The sequence below is a fragment of the Rhinopithecus bieti genome, unplaced genomic scaffold, assembly GCF_001698545.2.
Source record: "Rhinopithecus bieti isolate Rb0 unplaced genomic scaffold, ASM169854v2 scaffold_32059, whole genome shotgun sequence".
Classification (NCBI taxonomy): domain Eukaryota; kingdom Metazoa; phylum Chordata; class Mammalia; order Primates; family Cercopithecidae; genus Rhinopithecus; species Rhinopithecus bieti.
In genome coordinates this window covers 555,254-571,637 of record NW_016813587.1, presented here as the reverse complement: position 1 = coordinate 571,637, position 16,384 = coordinate 555,254, and the positions used below count along the sequence as shown (strand labels likewise).

The 16,384-nt window shown below is 55.0% G+C and overlaps 1 protein-coding gene across 2 annotated transcripts; it reads left to right on the top strand.

The window, feature by feature from the left end:
- Window positions 1-2,834: 2,834 nt before the first annotated feature.
- APLP1 (amyloid beta precursor like protein 1) lies at window positions 2,835-14,510 on the top strand. Of its 2 annotated transcripts, none has more exons than XM_017848688.1 (17): window positions 2,835-3,173; window positions 4,049-4,192; window positions 5,181-5,313; window positions 5,521-5,633; window positions 5,895-6,028; window positions 6,141-6,325; window positions 6,784-6,914; window positions 7,926-8,000; window positions 8,837-8,995; window positions 9,081-9,209; window positions 11,238-11,337; window positions 12,439-12,546; window positions 12,806-12,829; window positions 13,306-13,376; window positions 13,612-13,674; window positions 13,796-13,939; window positions 14,061-14,510. In XM_017848688.1, the coding sequence occupies exons 1-17, from the start codon at window positions 3,027-3,029 to the stop codon at window positions 14,157-14,159; spliced, it is 1,959 nt and encodes a 652-aa protein (XP_017704177.1). In that variant the 5' UTR covers window positions 2,835-3,026; the 3' UTR covers window positions 14,160-14,510. The 2 variants fall into 2 exon arrangements, with proteins under 2 accessions (XP_017704177.1, XP_017704176.1); XM_017848687.1 differs by having other exon boundaries at window positions 12,803-12,829.
- The last annotated feature ends 1,874 nt before the right edge of the window (window positions 14,511-16,384 follow it).

Below are 16,384 nucleotides of genomic sequence, written 5' to 3'. Positions count from 1 at the left end.
GCCTATATCCCTCTGTCTCCACCTTTATCTGCCTATGTCCTATCCCTTTGCCTCTTGTCACTGTTCTTCTGTCTCGCTTTCTCTCTCTCCCAGTCCATGTGTGTCTCTGTTTCTCTGCCCATTCCTGTCTCTTTTTGTTTCTCTCAAGGTCTGGTCTATTTCAGTGTCTCTCCATCAGTGACCCTCATCCCCCCTGCATGCTCACAGACCTTACTGAGTCCCATTTGTCCCCTCAGGACCCAACCAACGGTTACTACAAGGTCCGAGGAGTCAGTGTGAGCCTGAGCCTTGGCGAAGCCCCTGGAGGAGGCCTCTTCCTGCCACCACCCTCCCCCATTGGGCCCCCAGGGACCCCCACCTTCTATGACTTCAACCCACACCTGGGCATGGTACCCCCCTGCAGACTTTACAGAACCCGGGCAGGCTACCTCACCACAACCCACCCTCGAGCTTTCACCAGCTACATTAAACCCACATCCTTTGGGCCCCCAGATCTGGCCCCCGGGACTCCTCCTTTCCCATATGCTGTCTTCCCCACACCTAGCCACCCGCGTCTCCAGACTCATGTGTGACATCTCTCCAATGGAAGAGTCCTGGGATCTCCAACTTTCCATAATGGATTGTCCTGATTTCTGAGGAGCCAGGACAAGTTGGCGACCTTACTCCTCCAAAATTGAACACTAGGGGAGGGAAAGATCATTACATTTGTCAGGAGTATTTGTATACAGTCAGCTCAGTCAAAGGGGATGCCCCAAGTGGGAGCAACATGGCCACCCAGTAGGCCCACCTATGCCCGGTGTAAAAGAGATTCAAGATGGCAGGTAGGCCCTTTGAGGAGAGATGGGGACAGGGCAGGAGGTGCTGGGAGTTTGGGACTGGGATGGAAGTTGTTTCTAGCCACTGAAAGAAGATATTTCAAGATGACCATCTGCACTGAGAAGAAAGGTAGCATAGGATAGATGAAGATGAAGAGCATACCAGGCCCCACCATGGCTCTCCCTGAGGGGAACTTTGCTCCGCCAATGGAAATGCAGCCAAGATGGCCGTGTACTCCCTAGGAACCCAAGATAGCCACCATCTTGATTTCACTTTCCGTAAAGACTCAGAAAGACTTGGACCCAAGGAGTGGGGATATGGTGAGAATTAGCACTGTCGGGGCAAAGGGGAATCTTGGGATAAAAATATTTATGTTTAATAATAATAAAAAAAAGTCAAAGAGGCAAGTGTGTCTTAGGGAGTCTACTGGCATTATTACCCTCCATCAAGGAAGGGGTCCATTAGACCTGTCCCAAGGTCCCTCCTCTACCCTAGCCTATGAGGTGGCTGTAGAAGTAAAACTGTGAGCCACCTCTCAGCCTCTCGCTACCTGCAAAGCACTCTAGATTCTTTTTTTTTTTTTTCTTGAGACAAGGTCTGGCTCTATGGCCCAGGCTGGAGTGCAGTGGCACCATCTCAGCCCACTGCTACATCTGCATCCTGGGCTCAAGCCATCCTTCCACCTCAGCCTCCCAAGTATCTGGGACTACAGGTGCACACCACCACACCCAGCTAATTTTTGTATTTGTTTGTAGAGACAGGATTTCATCCTGTTAGCCAGGCTGGTCTCAAACTCCTGACCTCAAATGATCCGCCTACCTAGGCTCCCCAAAGTGCTGGTATTACAGGCGTGAGCCACTGTGCCCAGTCATGGACTCTTTTTATTTATTTATTTATTTTGAGACAGAGTCTCGCTCTGTTGCCCAGGCTGGAGTGCAGTGGCCAGATCTCGGCTCACTGCAAGCTCCACCTCCAGGGTTCACGCCATTCTCCTGCCTCAGCCTCCCGAGTAGCTGGGACTACAGGCGCCCACCACCTTGCCCGGCTAGTTTTTTGTATTTTTTAGTACAGACAGGGTTTCACCGGGTTAGCCAGGATGGTCTCGATCTCCTGACCTCGTGATCCGCCCGACTCGGCCTCCCAAAGTGCTGGGATTACAGGCTTGAGCCACCGTGCCCGGCCGGACTCTTTTAATATACATCTTCATACACACACGTGCACACACACACACACACACACACGAGTTGCAAACAGAAAAGACACACACATTGGCATGTATGCACAGACACACGCATAGATGTCCACACAGTTGCACACATGTGACAAGGCTGCCCCAGGGGTCCTGGGAAAGACAGAATTCTACACTCTCATTAGAGGAGACGAACGAGTGAGCCCTGAAGTGGGACACAGAAGGGGAGACTATGGGCATGAAAATGGCAATCCCCTGGTCCTTACAGCAAGGGTGGAGATCCAGACCCTAATCCTGGGGCGCTGCATCCACAGTGGGCATGGTGCTGGTGCCTGCTTGGGTGATCCTTAAAGAAAGGTCCTGGGGGCTTTGGTTCATGGATCCTTGAGCTAGGAGTTAAAGATCCAGGCCCCTGGGACCCTTGGGAAACAGAGCAGGAAGACTGAACTCCTGGGTCTGAGGGAGAATGGGCTGGGGGCTTGGTCTCTGGTCCTCAGAGAGAAGGTGCCCAGACTTCTGGATCTGAAAGAGGAGGGGACTGGGTCTCAACTGCTGCCACCTTGACGGGACATTTTGGAGGCCTGTATTCCTGAGCCCTCAACAGAGGAATTTACTAGGGGACGGGGGTCTCTGATGCTTGCATCCTTGGAGGACAAAACTGTGAGTGTCTAGATCTAAAGAGGGTGAGAGTCCTGTGAGAGGACTCAAAATCCACAACGGGCTGAGCCCAGCCGGACTCCTGGCTGGGCCGTTCATGGGGCGGGACGTCTGGAATCTCCAGGGGCGGGGGCCTGGCGCAGGCTCCAGCCCGGGGTTCCGGAGCTGCTCTACTCTGCGCGGAGCCGCCACGCTATTGTCCTGGCCAGGAAGGCGGGGCCGGCGCGGGGCGTGGCTGGCGGCGCCGGCGCAGCCCGGGGGCGGCGGGAGGAGGAGGTGGCGGCGGTGGCGCTGGGAGCTCCTGTCACCGCTGGGGCCGGGCCGGGCAGGAGTGCAGGGGACGTGAGGGCGCAAGGGCCGGGACATGGGGCCAGCCAGCCCCGCTGCTCGCGGTCTAAGTCGCCGCCCGGGCCAGCCGCCGCTGCCGCTGCTGCTGCCACTATTGCTGCTGCTTCTGCGCACGCAGCCCGCCATCGGGAGCCTGGCCGGTGGGAGCCCCGGCGCGGCAGAGGTGAGGCCGGGCCGGGTCCTGGAGGATGGGGGAAGGGGCGGGACCGGGTCTCTGGACGCCTGCGTGGACATGTCCAGGGCAGAAAGCGCGGTCTTTCCAGCCAGGTGGTCAGCCCCCAGGCGCCCCCAACCGCATTTATGAACCCAGGGTTTCAGGCCCCAGCTCCCCATCCTCCGACGTCCCAGCCCCTCCCACCCCGAGCATAGGAACTGGTCTATTCAGGGCCCCTGGTCCCAGAAATCCAGCCCCCTCTCCAGACCCAGGTGACTAGGTCCCAACCCCCTCCCTCCTGGACATAGGACCCACCAAGCAGCGAGGCACTTAGATCCAATAATCCAGACCCCTTGTATTCTCTGGACCCATATGGAGGCCCTTGCAGCCTCCCAGGACCCAGGAGTCCGGTCCTTCAGTCACCACCCACCCCAACCAGATGTAGCTCTCCAGTCCTCAAAGACCTGGTGTCCAGGACTGTAGGCCCCTGAAGCCAGGCCTTGTCAGCTTTGCACCCTGCAACCGAAGCCTGAGCAAGCGATGGAGGGAGGAGGGGCCAGAACGCCTGGGTTCTGGCCTCCTCCGCGATTCAGGTTTAACCCCTTCGGGCTCCAGAGCGGCTGCGCTGGGGTCGGGGCGGAGTCTGTCTCCGCGGCAACAAGGCAGAAAGAATCCCGGGGGACCCGGGTCGCCATAGCAACGGGAGAGCTAGGGCGCCCCCGCCCTACGGGAGCTGTTTCCCAGGGAACGGTGCCTCCATGGAGGCGGTGTGCACACCGGTGCTTGGGGAGGGGCTGGTGCTGGGGGTCTCGGTCCTAGGGAGCAAAGAACCGGGGGACCCTCACGCCCCCCGGGCCCTCATTGTCCCCTCCACTTCCATCCAGGCCCCGGGGTCGGCCCAGGTGGCTGGACTATGTGGGCGCCTAACCCTTCACCGGGATCTGCGCACCGGCCGCTGGGAACCAGACCCACAGCGCTCTCGACGCTGTCTCCGGGACCCGCAGCGCGTGCTGGAGTACTGCAGACAGGTGGGCGGAGCCGAGCGGGAGGGGCGGGGCCAGCGGGAAAGCGGGCCCCAAACGAGGCGGGGCCGCCCGTGGAAAGCTACACTTGAAAAAGGCGTGGTCCAAGGTGCCGCGGGATCTAAGACGTGGAGGCTGGGGGGCGTGGCCAATAAAGAGGCGCAACTATGCTAGGGCAGGGGACCTGTTTTGAGATACTAAGTCAGGAAAGGGGAGAACCGCGAGATAGCCAGAGAAGAAGTGGAATTTAGGAATCTGGTGGTCTTTGTAAAGAGCAGAGGTGTAGTGGGGAGTGGCGAAAGGATAGGCTGGGCTAAAACAGAAAGAGACCTTAAAGACCAGCAAGATGGGGAAAGGGGTGGAGCCCAATGAAAGCGCGGAAAGCTGGGGGGCGTGGCCACGAAAAGACAAGTCTGTAATGGGAAGGGAGAGTTTTGGAGAGGCGAAATAGAGGAAAAGGCGGGGCTAAAAGGAGGGTGAGACCTTTGGGGAGACGAATCTGACTGCGGAGAGGGGTGACCAGAGAGGTGGGCTTAGAGGGACCTTCAGAAAGAAACAGCACAGGAAAATGATAGCCTTGAAAACGGACCTGGCCGGGCGCAGTGGCTCACGCCTGTCATCGCAGCACTTGGGGAGGCGGAGGCGGACGGATCACCTGAGGTCAGAAGTTTGAGACCAGCCTGGCCAACATGGCGAAACCCTGTCTCTACTAAAAATACAAAAATTAGCCGGGCATGGTGGTGCGTGCCTGTAATCCCAACTACTCGGGAGGCTGAGACAGGAGAATCGCTTGAACCTGGGAGGAGGAGGTTGCAGTGAGCAGAGATTGTACCATTGCACTCCAGCCTGGGCGACAAGAGCAAATCTCCGAAAGAGAGAAAGACAGAGAGAGAGAGAGAAAGGAGGGAGGGAAGAAAGGGGACCTGACTAATGGAGAGGGGTGGCTGGCAGAGGCGGGGCTGTGGGCTGATTGGCTGTGGGCTGATCCCCCCAGATGTACCCGGAGCTGCAGATCGCACGTGTAGAGCAGGCTACGCAGGCCATCCCCATGGAGCGCTGGTGCGGGGGTACCCGGAGCGGCAGCTGCACCCACCCCCACCACCAGGTTGTGCCCTTCCGCTGCCTGCGTGAGTCCCAGGCGGGGAGAGGGGAACTGAGGTGGGAGTTTCCGAGGGGCAAAATTCTGAGCCCCTCTCTTGGGCCCACATTAAGGGGCTGGGTGCTTGTGTCCTAAGTGGGGCAGAGAAGCCTCTGAGGATAAAATATCTGGATTCTGAGGAGGATGGGGTTGGTGCTGTAGGAGAGTCTCACCCTGGTGTCCCGCGCTTCCCCAGCTGGTGAATTTGTGAGCGAGGCCCTGCTGGTGCCTGAAGGCTGCCGGTTCTTGCACCAGGAGCGCATGGACCAATGCGAGAGTTCAACCCGGAGGCATCAGGAGGCACAGGAGGTCAGGACCTTGGCCCACCTGTCCCCAGCCCCCAGAACCCAGGAACCAGGACGCCTAACACCCTCCTCCACCAGAACCGAGGAGTCTGGGCCACCAGCATCCTCTTCCCACTTGGGATCTAAGAATTTCATCCCCCAACCCCTTCCTCCAGAACCAGGAATCCAGGCTCCCAGCCTCATCAACCCCCAACCCAGGCAGCCCAGCTCCCCATCTACCTCTCCTACCCCACAATCCTGGCATCTGGGTCCACTCTTCCTACAGGCCTGCAGCTCCCAGGGCCTCATCCTGCACGGCTCGGGCATGCTTTTACCCTGTGGCTCGGATCGGTTCCGTGGTGTGGAGTATGTGTGCTGTCCCCCTCCAGGGACCCCTGACCCATCTGGGACAGCAGTTGGGTGAGTGGGAGGGAATCCCCCATGCCCATCCCAAGGTTCCTGAGGCAGGGGATGGAAGCCTGGGAGCCTGGGCCTGGGTTCTTATTGCCTGGGTCCTCTCCTGCTCCCTCAGTGACCCCTCCACCCGGTCCTGGCCCCCGGGGAGCAGAGTAGAGGGGGCTGAGGATGAGGAAGAGGAGGAATCCTTCCCACAGCCAGTAGATGATTACTTCGTGGAGCCTCCACAGGCTGAAGAGGAAGAGGAGGAGGAAAGGGTCCCACCCCCAAGCTCCCATACGCTTGCAGTGGTCAGCAAAGGTGAGGCAATCTCTGAACCTCTGGGGCCTCTCCACCATAGAGGGAGAAAGATCTGGGGAGTGTTGCCGGGGCTGTTTTTGGGAGGGGCCTATGGGGGAAAGGCCCAACTGAGGAGAAAAGATGAGAGTATCTTTGGATAAGACAGAGGTAGAAGAGCTAACCTGCCAAGGGAGGGGGTGGTTTGGGGGTACCTGGGGTACTTGGGAGTAGAGGGGCCATTGGGTAGGTCCTGAGGATCATTTCAGGAAAGCTTGGAAGATGGTGTAATGGATTCCTAAGCTTTGCAAGAAAAGGCTAGGCCCAGTCCAGTACTGCATCTCCCATAATGCCAGGCAGCAGCGGTGGCTAAACTGGGTGCATGATGGTCTCCGGTGCACTCTAGGAAATGTGGTTCTCTAAGTAGAAAAGGCGACCTGGAGGTGGGCTGCAGTCTGACCTCCTGATCCCTGGTCTTGCAGTCACTCCCACCCCGAGGCCCACAGATGGTGTGGATATTTACTTTGGCATGCCTGGGGAAATCAGTGAGCACGAGGGGTTCCTGAGGGCCAAGATGGACCTGGAGGAGCGTAGGATGCGCCAGATTAATGAGGTGATGATACCGGGGGCCCCAGGACCCCCTACAGTACAGAGCTCCCTAAATACCAGGAAACTCCTCCAGGACACATTGATACTGCCTCCAAAGGCTCCCTAAGCCCCTTTGACCTTGAGCTCTCAACACCATCCCCTAAGATGACCAGAGATCCATGGCCCATCTAGAATCCTACTGAGACGCCTCCAGATTCTATGGAAACTCTGGTTTCACTTTATTGGTTTTTGTTGTTGTTGTTGTGACGGAGTTTCACTCTTAACACCCAGGCTGGAGTGCAATGGTGGGATCTCAGCCCACTGCAACCTCTGCCTCCTGGGCTCCAGTGATTCCTCTGCCTCAGTCTCCCGAGTAGCTGGAATTACAGGCACCTGCCACCACGCCCAACTAATTTTTGTATTTTTAGTAAAGACAGGGTTTCACCATGTTGGCCAGGCTGGTCTTGAACTCCTGGCGGGAGGAGATCCACCCGCCTCGACCTCCCAAAGTGCTGGGATTACAGGCATGAGCCACCACGCCCAGCCTCTCTTTCAGTTTAAACTCCTTCTGGATCTGGAACCCAAGAGCCAGTGAGACTTAAGGGATCTGGGGCCTCTAAAATCTTTTTTCTTTTTTTTTTTTTCGAGACGAAGTTTCGCTCTGTCGCCTAGGCTAGAGTGCAGTGGCGCGATCTCCACTCACTGCAAGCACCGCCTCCTGGGTTCACGCCATTCTCCTGCCTCAGCCTCTACTGCCAAGTACTCCTGAGTCCCCAGCTGGGACTACTGGTACCCACACCGTGCCCAGCTAATTTTTTGTATTTTTAGTAGAAATGAGGTTTCACCGTGTTAGCCAGGATGGTCTCGATCTCTTGAGCTTGTGATCCACCCACCTTGGCCCTGCAATGTGCTGGGATTACAGGCATGAGCCACCGCGCCCGGCCATGGGGCCTCTAAAATCTTAAAGAGGGGTTGGGGGACTTGCCAGGTGGATCAGGGTGGATTCTGGGATCCTGAAGCTCCCCTCCCTACGCAGGTGATGCGTGAATGGGCCATGGCTGACAACCAGTCCAAGAACCTGCCTAAAGCCGACAGACAGGCCCTGAATGAGGTAGGACAGCCCCAGTGTGTCCTACTCATGCCTGTCCACCACCTGGAGCATACTCAGTTTCACCTGGCTCTGGCTGTGTCCTGCCCATCCAGTTCCATCCCTTTCCACCTACCTATTTAGCCTTTCCTGTCCCCATGCCTACATGCAGCTCTGCCCCTATTTTAGCCTTTCCTGTCCCCATGCCTACATGCAGCTCTGCCCCTCTTAGCCGCCATCTGAACTGACACTGCTCTGCTCCTCAGATTGGCCATATTTGGCCCCATCTACACTTGACTTGCCTCTCAGGGCTGGCTCTGGAGTCCTGTCCCAAACCGGGGCCCCTGCAGATGCAGCCAGGGCCTTCTTGGTCTCTCTTTGATGCATTCATGTCTCTATGAGGCCCCGCCCCCTGATTCTGGCTCTGCCCGGCCAATCTCACCTCTTTCAACCTGACCTACCCCATGGAGACCCCACTCATGTTAGCCCCCATTCCAGCTCTTGGTCCCACCCCTATCGTGTCATTTATGCACAGCCTGTCTCTAGTTTGACCCTGCCCAGGCCAGGAGCCCTGCAAGGCTTTGTCCCTTTCACCTTAACATTGGCCAGTTCTGCTCCCAGATTGTTTCCACTCAATCTTACAGTTGACATCCTCACATTGGCTCCCAGTGGGCCTAGTCCCACCTCCACTCTGCCTGGCCCTATAGCCCACCCCTTCCAGTCCGTAAACTTTGGTTCTGCCCAGGCCTGGACCCCTGAAACACCCCCTAACCCCATGTAGCCCTGCCTTTCCAGGCTCTCTTTGACCAGGCTTTGACCCATCTTCTCCTCTCCTGACCCTGTGCCCACCTGCTCCCCAGCACTTCCAGTCCATTCTGCAGACCCTGGAGGAGCAGGTGTCTGGTGAGCGACAGCGCCTGGTGGAGACCCATGCCACCCGTGTCATCGCCCTTATCAACGACCAGCGCCGGGCCGCCTTGGAGGGCTTCCTTGCGGCCCTGCAGGGGGATCCGCCTCAGGTGCGGAGACCATGGGGGCAGAGAGCAGAGAGCAGAGGGTGACAAGGATCAGGGTGGGCTTGGGCAGCCTGTGTCCCTTCCACAGGCGGAGCGTGTCCTGATGGCCCTGCAGCACTACCTGCGTGCGGAGCAGAAGGAGCAGAGGCACACACTGCGCCACTACCAGCACGTGGCTGCCATGGATCCCGAGAAGGCACAGCAGATGCGTTTCCAGGTGCTCACATCCTTCTAGCTCCCAAATGCACTGCTATTCCTCAGACGCCAGCACCTCAGGCTCTTCTCTTGTCCCTTAGACCCTTTTTCTGTCTCTTGAACCCCTTCCTATCCCTTGAACACCGCTTCTCTGCCCCTTCCCAGTCTCTCAACTCTGTTTCCTGACCCTGAAACATGGACCCTCACATGCTGTGCCTTTGACGCCTGTTTCTTGTCCCTTGGATTCTTACTCCCCCTGCCCTTGATCCTATGTTTTTTTGTTTGTTTGTTTTTGAGACGGAGTCTCGCTCTGTCGCCCAAGCTGGAGTGCAGTGGCCGGATCTCAGCTCACTGCAAGCTCCGCCTCCCGGGTTTACGCCATTCTCCTGCCTCAGCCTCCCGAGTAGCTGGGACTACAGGCGCCCGCCACCTCGCCCAGCTAGTTTTTTGTATTTTTTAGTAGAGACGGGGTTTCACCGTGTTAGCCAGGATGGTCTCGATCTCCTGACCTCGTGATCCGCCCGTCTCGGCCTCCCAAAGTGCTGGGATTACAGGCTTGAGCCACCGCGCCCGGCCGATCCTATGTTCTGTCCCTTGGATTTTCACTACCTTTCCCAGAACCCTTTTTTTTTTTTTTTTTTTTGAGACAGGGTCTCACTCTGTCACCCAGGCTGGAGTGCAGTGTGCGGTCTTGGCTCATTGCAACCTCTGCCTCCTGGATTCAAGCAATTCTCCTGCCTCAGCCTCCCGAGTAGCTAGGATTCCCAGCACGTGCCACCATGCCTGACTAATTTTTGTATTGCGTTGGTGCAAAAGTTATTACAGTTTTTGCTATTGAAAGTAATGGCAAAAACCGCAGTAACTTTTTTTTTTTTTGAGACAGTCTCGCTCTGTCACCCAGGCTGGAGTGCAATGGCGTGATCTCTGCTCACTACAGCCTCCACCTCCTGGATTCTAGCAATTCTGCCTCAGCCTCTTGAGTAGCTGGGATTACAGGAGCCTGCCACCATGCCAGGCTATTTTGTTTGTTTGTTTGTTTTTGACAAGAGTCTCACTCTGTTGCCCAGGCTGGAGTGCAGTGACATGATCTGGACTCACTGCAACCTCCACCTACCGGGTTCAAGCTATTCTCCTACCTCAGCCTCCCGAGTAGCTGGGACTACAGGCAGGTGTCACCACATCTGGCTGATTATTGTATTTTTAGTAGAGATGGGGTTTCACCATATTGGTCAGGCTGGTCTCGAACTCGACCTCAGGTGATCCACCCTTGGCCTCCTAAAGTATTAGGATTACAGGTGTGAGCCACCACACCTGACCCCAGCTAATTTTTGTATTTTTAGTAGACACTGGGTTTCAGCATGTTGGCTAGGCTGATCTCGAACTCCTGAGCTCAGGTGATCTGCACGCCTTGGCCTCCCAAAATGCTGGGATTACAGGCACCAGCCACCGTGCCTGGCCAGAAACCCCAATAACTTGCACCAATCTAGTATTTTTAGTAGAGGCAGGGTTTTGCCGTGTTGCCCAGGCTGGTCTTGAACTCCTGACCTCAGGTGATTCGCCCACCTCGGCCTCCCAAAGTCCTGGGATTACAGGCATGAGCCATTGTGCCCAGTCGAGAATCCCCTTGTTCCTTGAACCCTCTTCCTGTCCCTCAACCTCCTTTCTCCATAACTCCACTTGTTTTCCCTGGAACCCCTGTTCTGTGCGCTCAAATTTGAATTCCCCTTTCCTGGATGTTTTCTTTCTGTCTATGAAACTCCGTTCTGTGCTCTTGAACTCCAAATCTTGCCTTGAACCATGTCATCTGTATGACCCTCCAGTCCTCAATCCCTGTCTCTGGAATCCCCTCAAACCCCACTTTCTGTTCCTTGGACGTCATTCTTCAATTTCCTTCTCCTATGGCCCAGTTCCTGACCCTTGTGCCACACGTCCTGTCCATTGCATGTGCCGCTTTTCCTCGGCTGCTATTGAATTCCTTCTTCATACTGCCTCAGTTTCCTCGTCTCCAGCCTGCATTGCCCAGCTCATCCTTCATGTCCACTCCCCACAGGTGCAGACCCACCTTCAGGTGATTGAGGAGAGGGTGAATCAGAGCCTGGGACTGCTTGACCAGAACCCCCACCTGGCTCAGGAGCTGCGGCCCCAAATCCGTGAGTGCCTATTACTCTGGCCCCCATTCCAGAACTCCGAGGGCAGATCTTGACTCCTAAATATTAATCCCCCCAATTTCATTTATTTCTCTGTAACAAACCAGCCCAGAACTTAGCAGTGAAAATCAACAACCATTTTTCTTTGTTCATGATTCTGCCATCTAGTCTGGGCTCAGCAGAGTGGTTCTTCTAGTGGTCTTGCCAGTGGTCAAGCATGCAGTTGTATTTAGCTAGCAGATCATCTGGGTGCTGGGAGTCTAGCACAAACTGACCTTTCTCCCTCTCCAAGGAGGCTCAGGGCCTCTCTTCTCCATGGAGCCTCTCCATGTGGTCTCACCAGAGGGTAGCTGGATTCCCTACTTGGTCGTTCATGCTCTCCAAGACATCAAAGTGAAAGTTGCTAGGTCTTAAGGCTTAGGTGCACATTCTATTTGTTAAAACAAGTTACAAATCCAGTCCAGATTCAAGGGAAGGAACCTACCGGAAAGTGTGCATACCGGAAAGTGTGACTTACCACAGCCCCCAGATCTATTGTGGCTTCCTCCTGGATATCTCACACATAACCCTGATTCTCCTGGTATTTAAGAAAGCTATCATCTTGAGCTGGGCGCAGTGGCTCACACTTATAATCCCAGCACGTTAGGAGGCTGAGGCGGGCGGATCACTTGAGGTCAGGAGTTCGAGACCAGCCTGGCCAACATGGTGAAACCCCATCTTTACTAAAAATTAAAAAATTAGCCAGGCGTGGTGGCACTTGCCTCTAGTCCCAGCTACTCAGGAGGCAGGAGAATCACTTGAACCCAGGAGGTGGAGGTTGCAGTGATCTGAGATCGCGTTATTGCACTCTAACCTGAGCAACAAGAGTGAGACTCTGTCTCAAAAAAAAAAAAAAAGGCCACAATCTTGAAACTTCAGCTTCCATCCTTCCTTCCAGCAGTGCCTCCCTCCAGCTTCCCACTTTCTCAGATCACACTTCTGGCTATCCCACACTTGGGGCTGACTCTGCTGTCTGCATGATCCCCCAGTTGCTCTACTCTTAGGGTGCCCTTCACTCACCCCAATGCTCACTACCTCAGCCACCTTTCTGCATCTCCCCCTCAGAGGAACTCCTCCACTCTGAACACCTGGGTCCCAGTGAATTGGAAGCCCCTGCCCCTGGGGGCAGCAGTGAGGACAAGGGTGGGCTGCAGCCTCCAGATTCCAAGGACGGTGAGTGAGCCCACATATAGATGACCCCAGACATTGGGGAACATGCCCCAGCTTAATTTGTAATCCCCTAGAGTCTGAGGGTGTCTTCACCACCACAGTGACTGGGAGAGGATGGGGAGCAACGTCTAAGGTTGCAGAGGCCTCTGTAGGATCCCCCATCCTCATTCTTGGTCCCTGGGAGGATGTTTCTCCACCTTTCTTTGCTGATACCCTCCTCTCTTCACTGTTCCACTGCCTTGCTTCCTCTGGATTCCAGCAGACACCCCCATGACCCTTCCAAAAGGTGAGTGTCTCGTAGTTAACCCCAGCCTCCAAATCCCACTAATCCCTGAACCCAGAAGGAAACAGGGTCCATCCATTGGGAACCTCAGACTCCCTGGGGTAGAGTCCGATATACTTTCCAAGCCCCTCCTCTGAACCCTAAAGAATGAAATAGGGCCAGGCACTGGTGGCTCACACCCGTAATCTTAGCACTTTGAGAGGCTGAGGCAGGAGGATCCCTTGAGGCCAGGAGTTTGAGACCAGCCTGGGCAACATAATGAGACCCTGTACATACAAATAATTTTAAAATTACTTGGGTGTGGTAGGGCGTGTCAGTAGTCCCAACTGCTCGGGAGGCTGACATAGAAGGATCACTGGAGCCCAGGAAGTTGAGGCTGCAGTGAGCTGAGATCATGCCACTGCACTCCAGCCTGGGTGACAGAGTGCGACTCTGTCTAAAAAAAAAAAAAAAAAGAATGAGATCAGACTTGGGGGTAGGGTCCACAGAACAAGACGCTGCATCCCCTGAGAAAGAGAAGATGTCCCCGCTGGAACAGTATGAGCAAAAGGTAAGTTAGTCAGACCTGTGGGCTCCCAAAGGGGAACAAGAGTGGGGCCTATACTGCTGGGTATGAGGGAGGAGATGCTGGGGGCTTAGATTCCTTGTCCTGAGGGAAGAGGGAGCTGAGGACATGGAATTGAGATCCTAGAAAATGAGAGGGTTGAGGGATGCTCTCTTGGGCCCCTGGGGAGGAGGAGGCTGGTGCCAGGCTTCTGGGTCCCTGACACCTCCTGCTCCACCAGGTGAATGCGTCTGTTCCGAGGGGTTTCCCTTTCCACTCATCGGAGATTCAGAGGGATGAGCTGGTAAGAGGAGGAACAGCCGGGTACCTAGGGGAAGAGGCCAGAGGTCAGCGGCCAGGTTGTGATTCCCAAAGCCACACAGGTCCCTCAAAGATGCCCTCTGCTCCATCTCTTCTCCCTGCAGGCACCAGCTGGGACAGGGGTGTCCCGTGAGGCTGTGTCGGGTCTGCTGATCATGGGAGCGGGCGGAGGCTCCCTCATTGTCCTCTCCATGCTGCTCCTGCGCAGGAAGAAGCCCTACGGGGCTATCAGCCATGGCGTAGTGGAGGTGAGACCCACGAGGGTGGCCTGTGGGAAGAGTTCTGAGCCCAGGTGTGGGCAGGCTGAGAGGCCTGCGGGCAGTCCCGCCCCCGCACCCCACTGTCCTGTCGTTCCCCTGCCCATTGCAGGTGGACCCCATGCTGACCCTGGAGGAGCAGCAGCTCCGCGAACTGCAGCGGCACGGCTATGAGAACCCCACCTACCGCTTCCTGGAGGAACGACCCTGACCCGGCCCCCTTCACCCCTTCAGCCGAACCCAGACCTCCCCTCTTCCTGGAGCCCCAGAACCCCAACTCCCAGCCTAGGGCAGCCGGGAGTCTTGAAGTGATCATTTCACACCCTTTTGTGAGAGGGCTGGAAATTCTTATTTCTCCTTTCCAATTCCAAATTCCATCCCTAAGAATTCCCAGATAGTCCCAGCAGCCTCCCCATTTGGCACCTCCTCACCTTAATTTATTTTTTAAGTTAATTTATGGATCCTTAAGGTCACCGACACCTTGGTCCTAGTGTCTATTCCCTGGAATTCACCCTCTCATTTTTCCCTACTAACATCCCAATAAAGTCCTCTTCCCTACCAGGCCAGCCTGAGTCTCTGTGGGAGAATTAGTCTGTAACCACAGCTGGACGCGGTGTCATCCCCGCCCAGGCCGCCTTGGCCTCTTTAAACGGGATGACGACGCTTTAAATCTGGGCGGGGCCTGCGGGAAGGGCTGGGAGCGCCGGAGGCTGGGCTCAGAGTCCCGGGATCAGCGCCTGTCCCGGAGCTCTCCGCGGTGCTGAACTGGCCGCGACTTCTAACTCTCAGTCTGCTGGGTACCCAAGGAGGCTGGGCTCCAGCGAGTTTCCCCTGCCATCTGCTTAGCCTCACACACAATCACACGCAGCGCCCACCCCAATCTTCGAGAGTCCTGTAAGATATTATGAATCGTGAACCACCCTTCCCATTCCCCAAAGTCTTCATTCCTTCTTGGTCAGTCTATAGAAACCCTCTGGAGTGTGGAGATTCCAGTCACGTGTCCCAGAAAGGGATCTATATCTGCACGTGCCTACTGAACTTCGTTTTATTTTCTCCCCCTACTGCCCATATAAATGCAGAAGAATTTCTTTTTCTTTCCTTTCCCCACCTCCCTTTTTTTAAGAGTCAGGGTCTCACACTGTCACTTAGGGTGGAGTGCAGTGGTGCAATCATAGCTCACTGCAGCTTCCAACTCTTGGGCTCAAGTGACCCTCCTGCCTCAGCCTCCCGAATAGCTGGAACTATAAGCACACACCACCACCCGTGGATAATTAAAAAAAAAAAATTTAGGCTGGGCGCGGTGGCTCACGCCTGTAATCTCAGCACTTTGGGAGGCTGAGGCAGGCGGATCACCTGAGGTCAGGAGTTCGAGACCAGCCTGACCAACATGGTGAAACCCTGTCTCTACTAAAAATACAAAATTAGCCGGGCTTGGTGGTGCATGTCTGTAATCCCAGCTACTTGGGGGGCTGAGGCAGGAGAACCGCTTGAACCCAGGAGGTGGAGGTTGCAATGAGCCAAAATCACACCACTGCACTCCAGCCTGAGCAAGAAGAGGGAGCTCCATCTCAAAAAAAAAAAAAAAAAGAGATGGGATCTTGCTATGTTGCCCAGGCTGCTCTCCATATCCTGGACTCAAGTGATCCTCCCACCTTAGCCTCCTGAGTAGCTGGAATTACAGGCATGCAGCACCGTGCCCAGTATTGGAATTTATACCCTCACATATCCCATTATGCTGGCTGGGGTTAGCCCTCTACATATGCTGTTATCTGTCCCAAGAGAGTTGTTAGGAGGATTAAAAGGGTTAATGTTTGTGGAGATGTTACAACTGCACCTGCCACTTAGCAAGTATTTGTTAAATAAATTCTTAGCAAGTATTTGTTAAATAAATTCTAAAGTATTAAGGTAGCAAACACTCATATGGTGTTCACCCTGTGCCAGACACTACTTCGAGGGCTTTACATGCACTGGCACACTTAACCATTACTTCTGTGAATGGAAAATAAGTCTTGGGGGTCCCAAATCACTAAGTTAAAGGGAAAAGTCAAGCTGGGAACTGCTTAGGGCAAACCTGCCTCCCTTTCTATTCAAAGTCATCCCTGACAGAGGCATATTCTGATCGCCTTCTTTGGAAAAGCTAACCAGAAACTCAAAAGGATGCAACCATTTGTCTCTCACCTACCTGTGACTTGTAAGCCTCCTCCCTGCTTTATGTTGTCTTGCCTTTCCAGACAGAACCAAAGTACATCTTAACATATGTTGATCGATGTCTCATGTCTCCCTGAAATGTATAAAACCAAGTTGTACCCCAAACACCTTGGGCACATGTTGTCGGGACCTCCTAAGGCTGTGTCACAGGTGCACATCCTCAACCTTGGCAAAATAAACTTTATGAATTCATTGAGACCTGTCTCAGATATTCCGAGTTCACATTTT

Bases quoted from the DNA above. Each gene is read 5' to 3' on its own strand.
- APLP1 (XM_017848687.1), top strand. From the start codon at position 3,027: ATGGGGCCAGCCAGCCCCGCTGCTCGCGGTCTAAGTCGCCGCCCGGGC. The intron at 5,314-5,520 runs GTGAGTCCCAGG...GCGCTTCCCCAG, and splicing joins TGTGCCCTTCCGCTGCCTGC to CTGGTGAATTTGTGAGCGAG. The intron at 8,001-8,836 runs GTAGGACAGCCC...CCTGCTCCCCAG, and splicing joins ACAGACAGGCCCTGAATGAG to CACTTCCAGTCCATTCTGCA.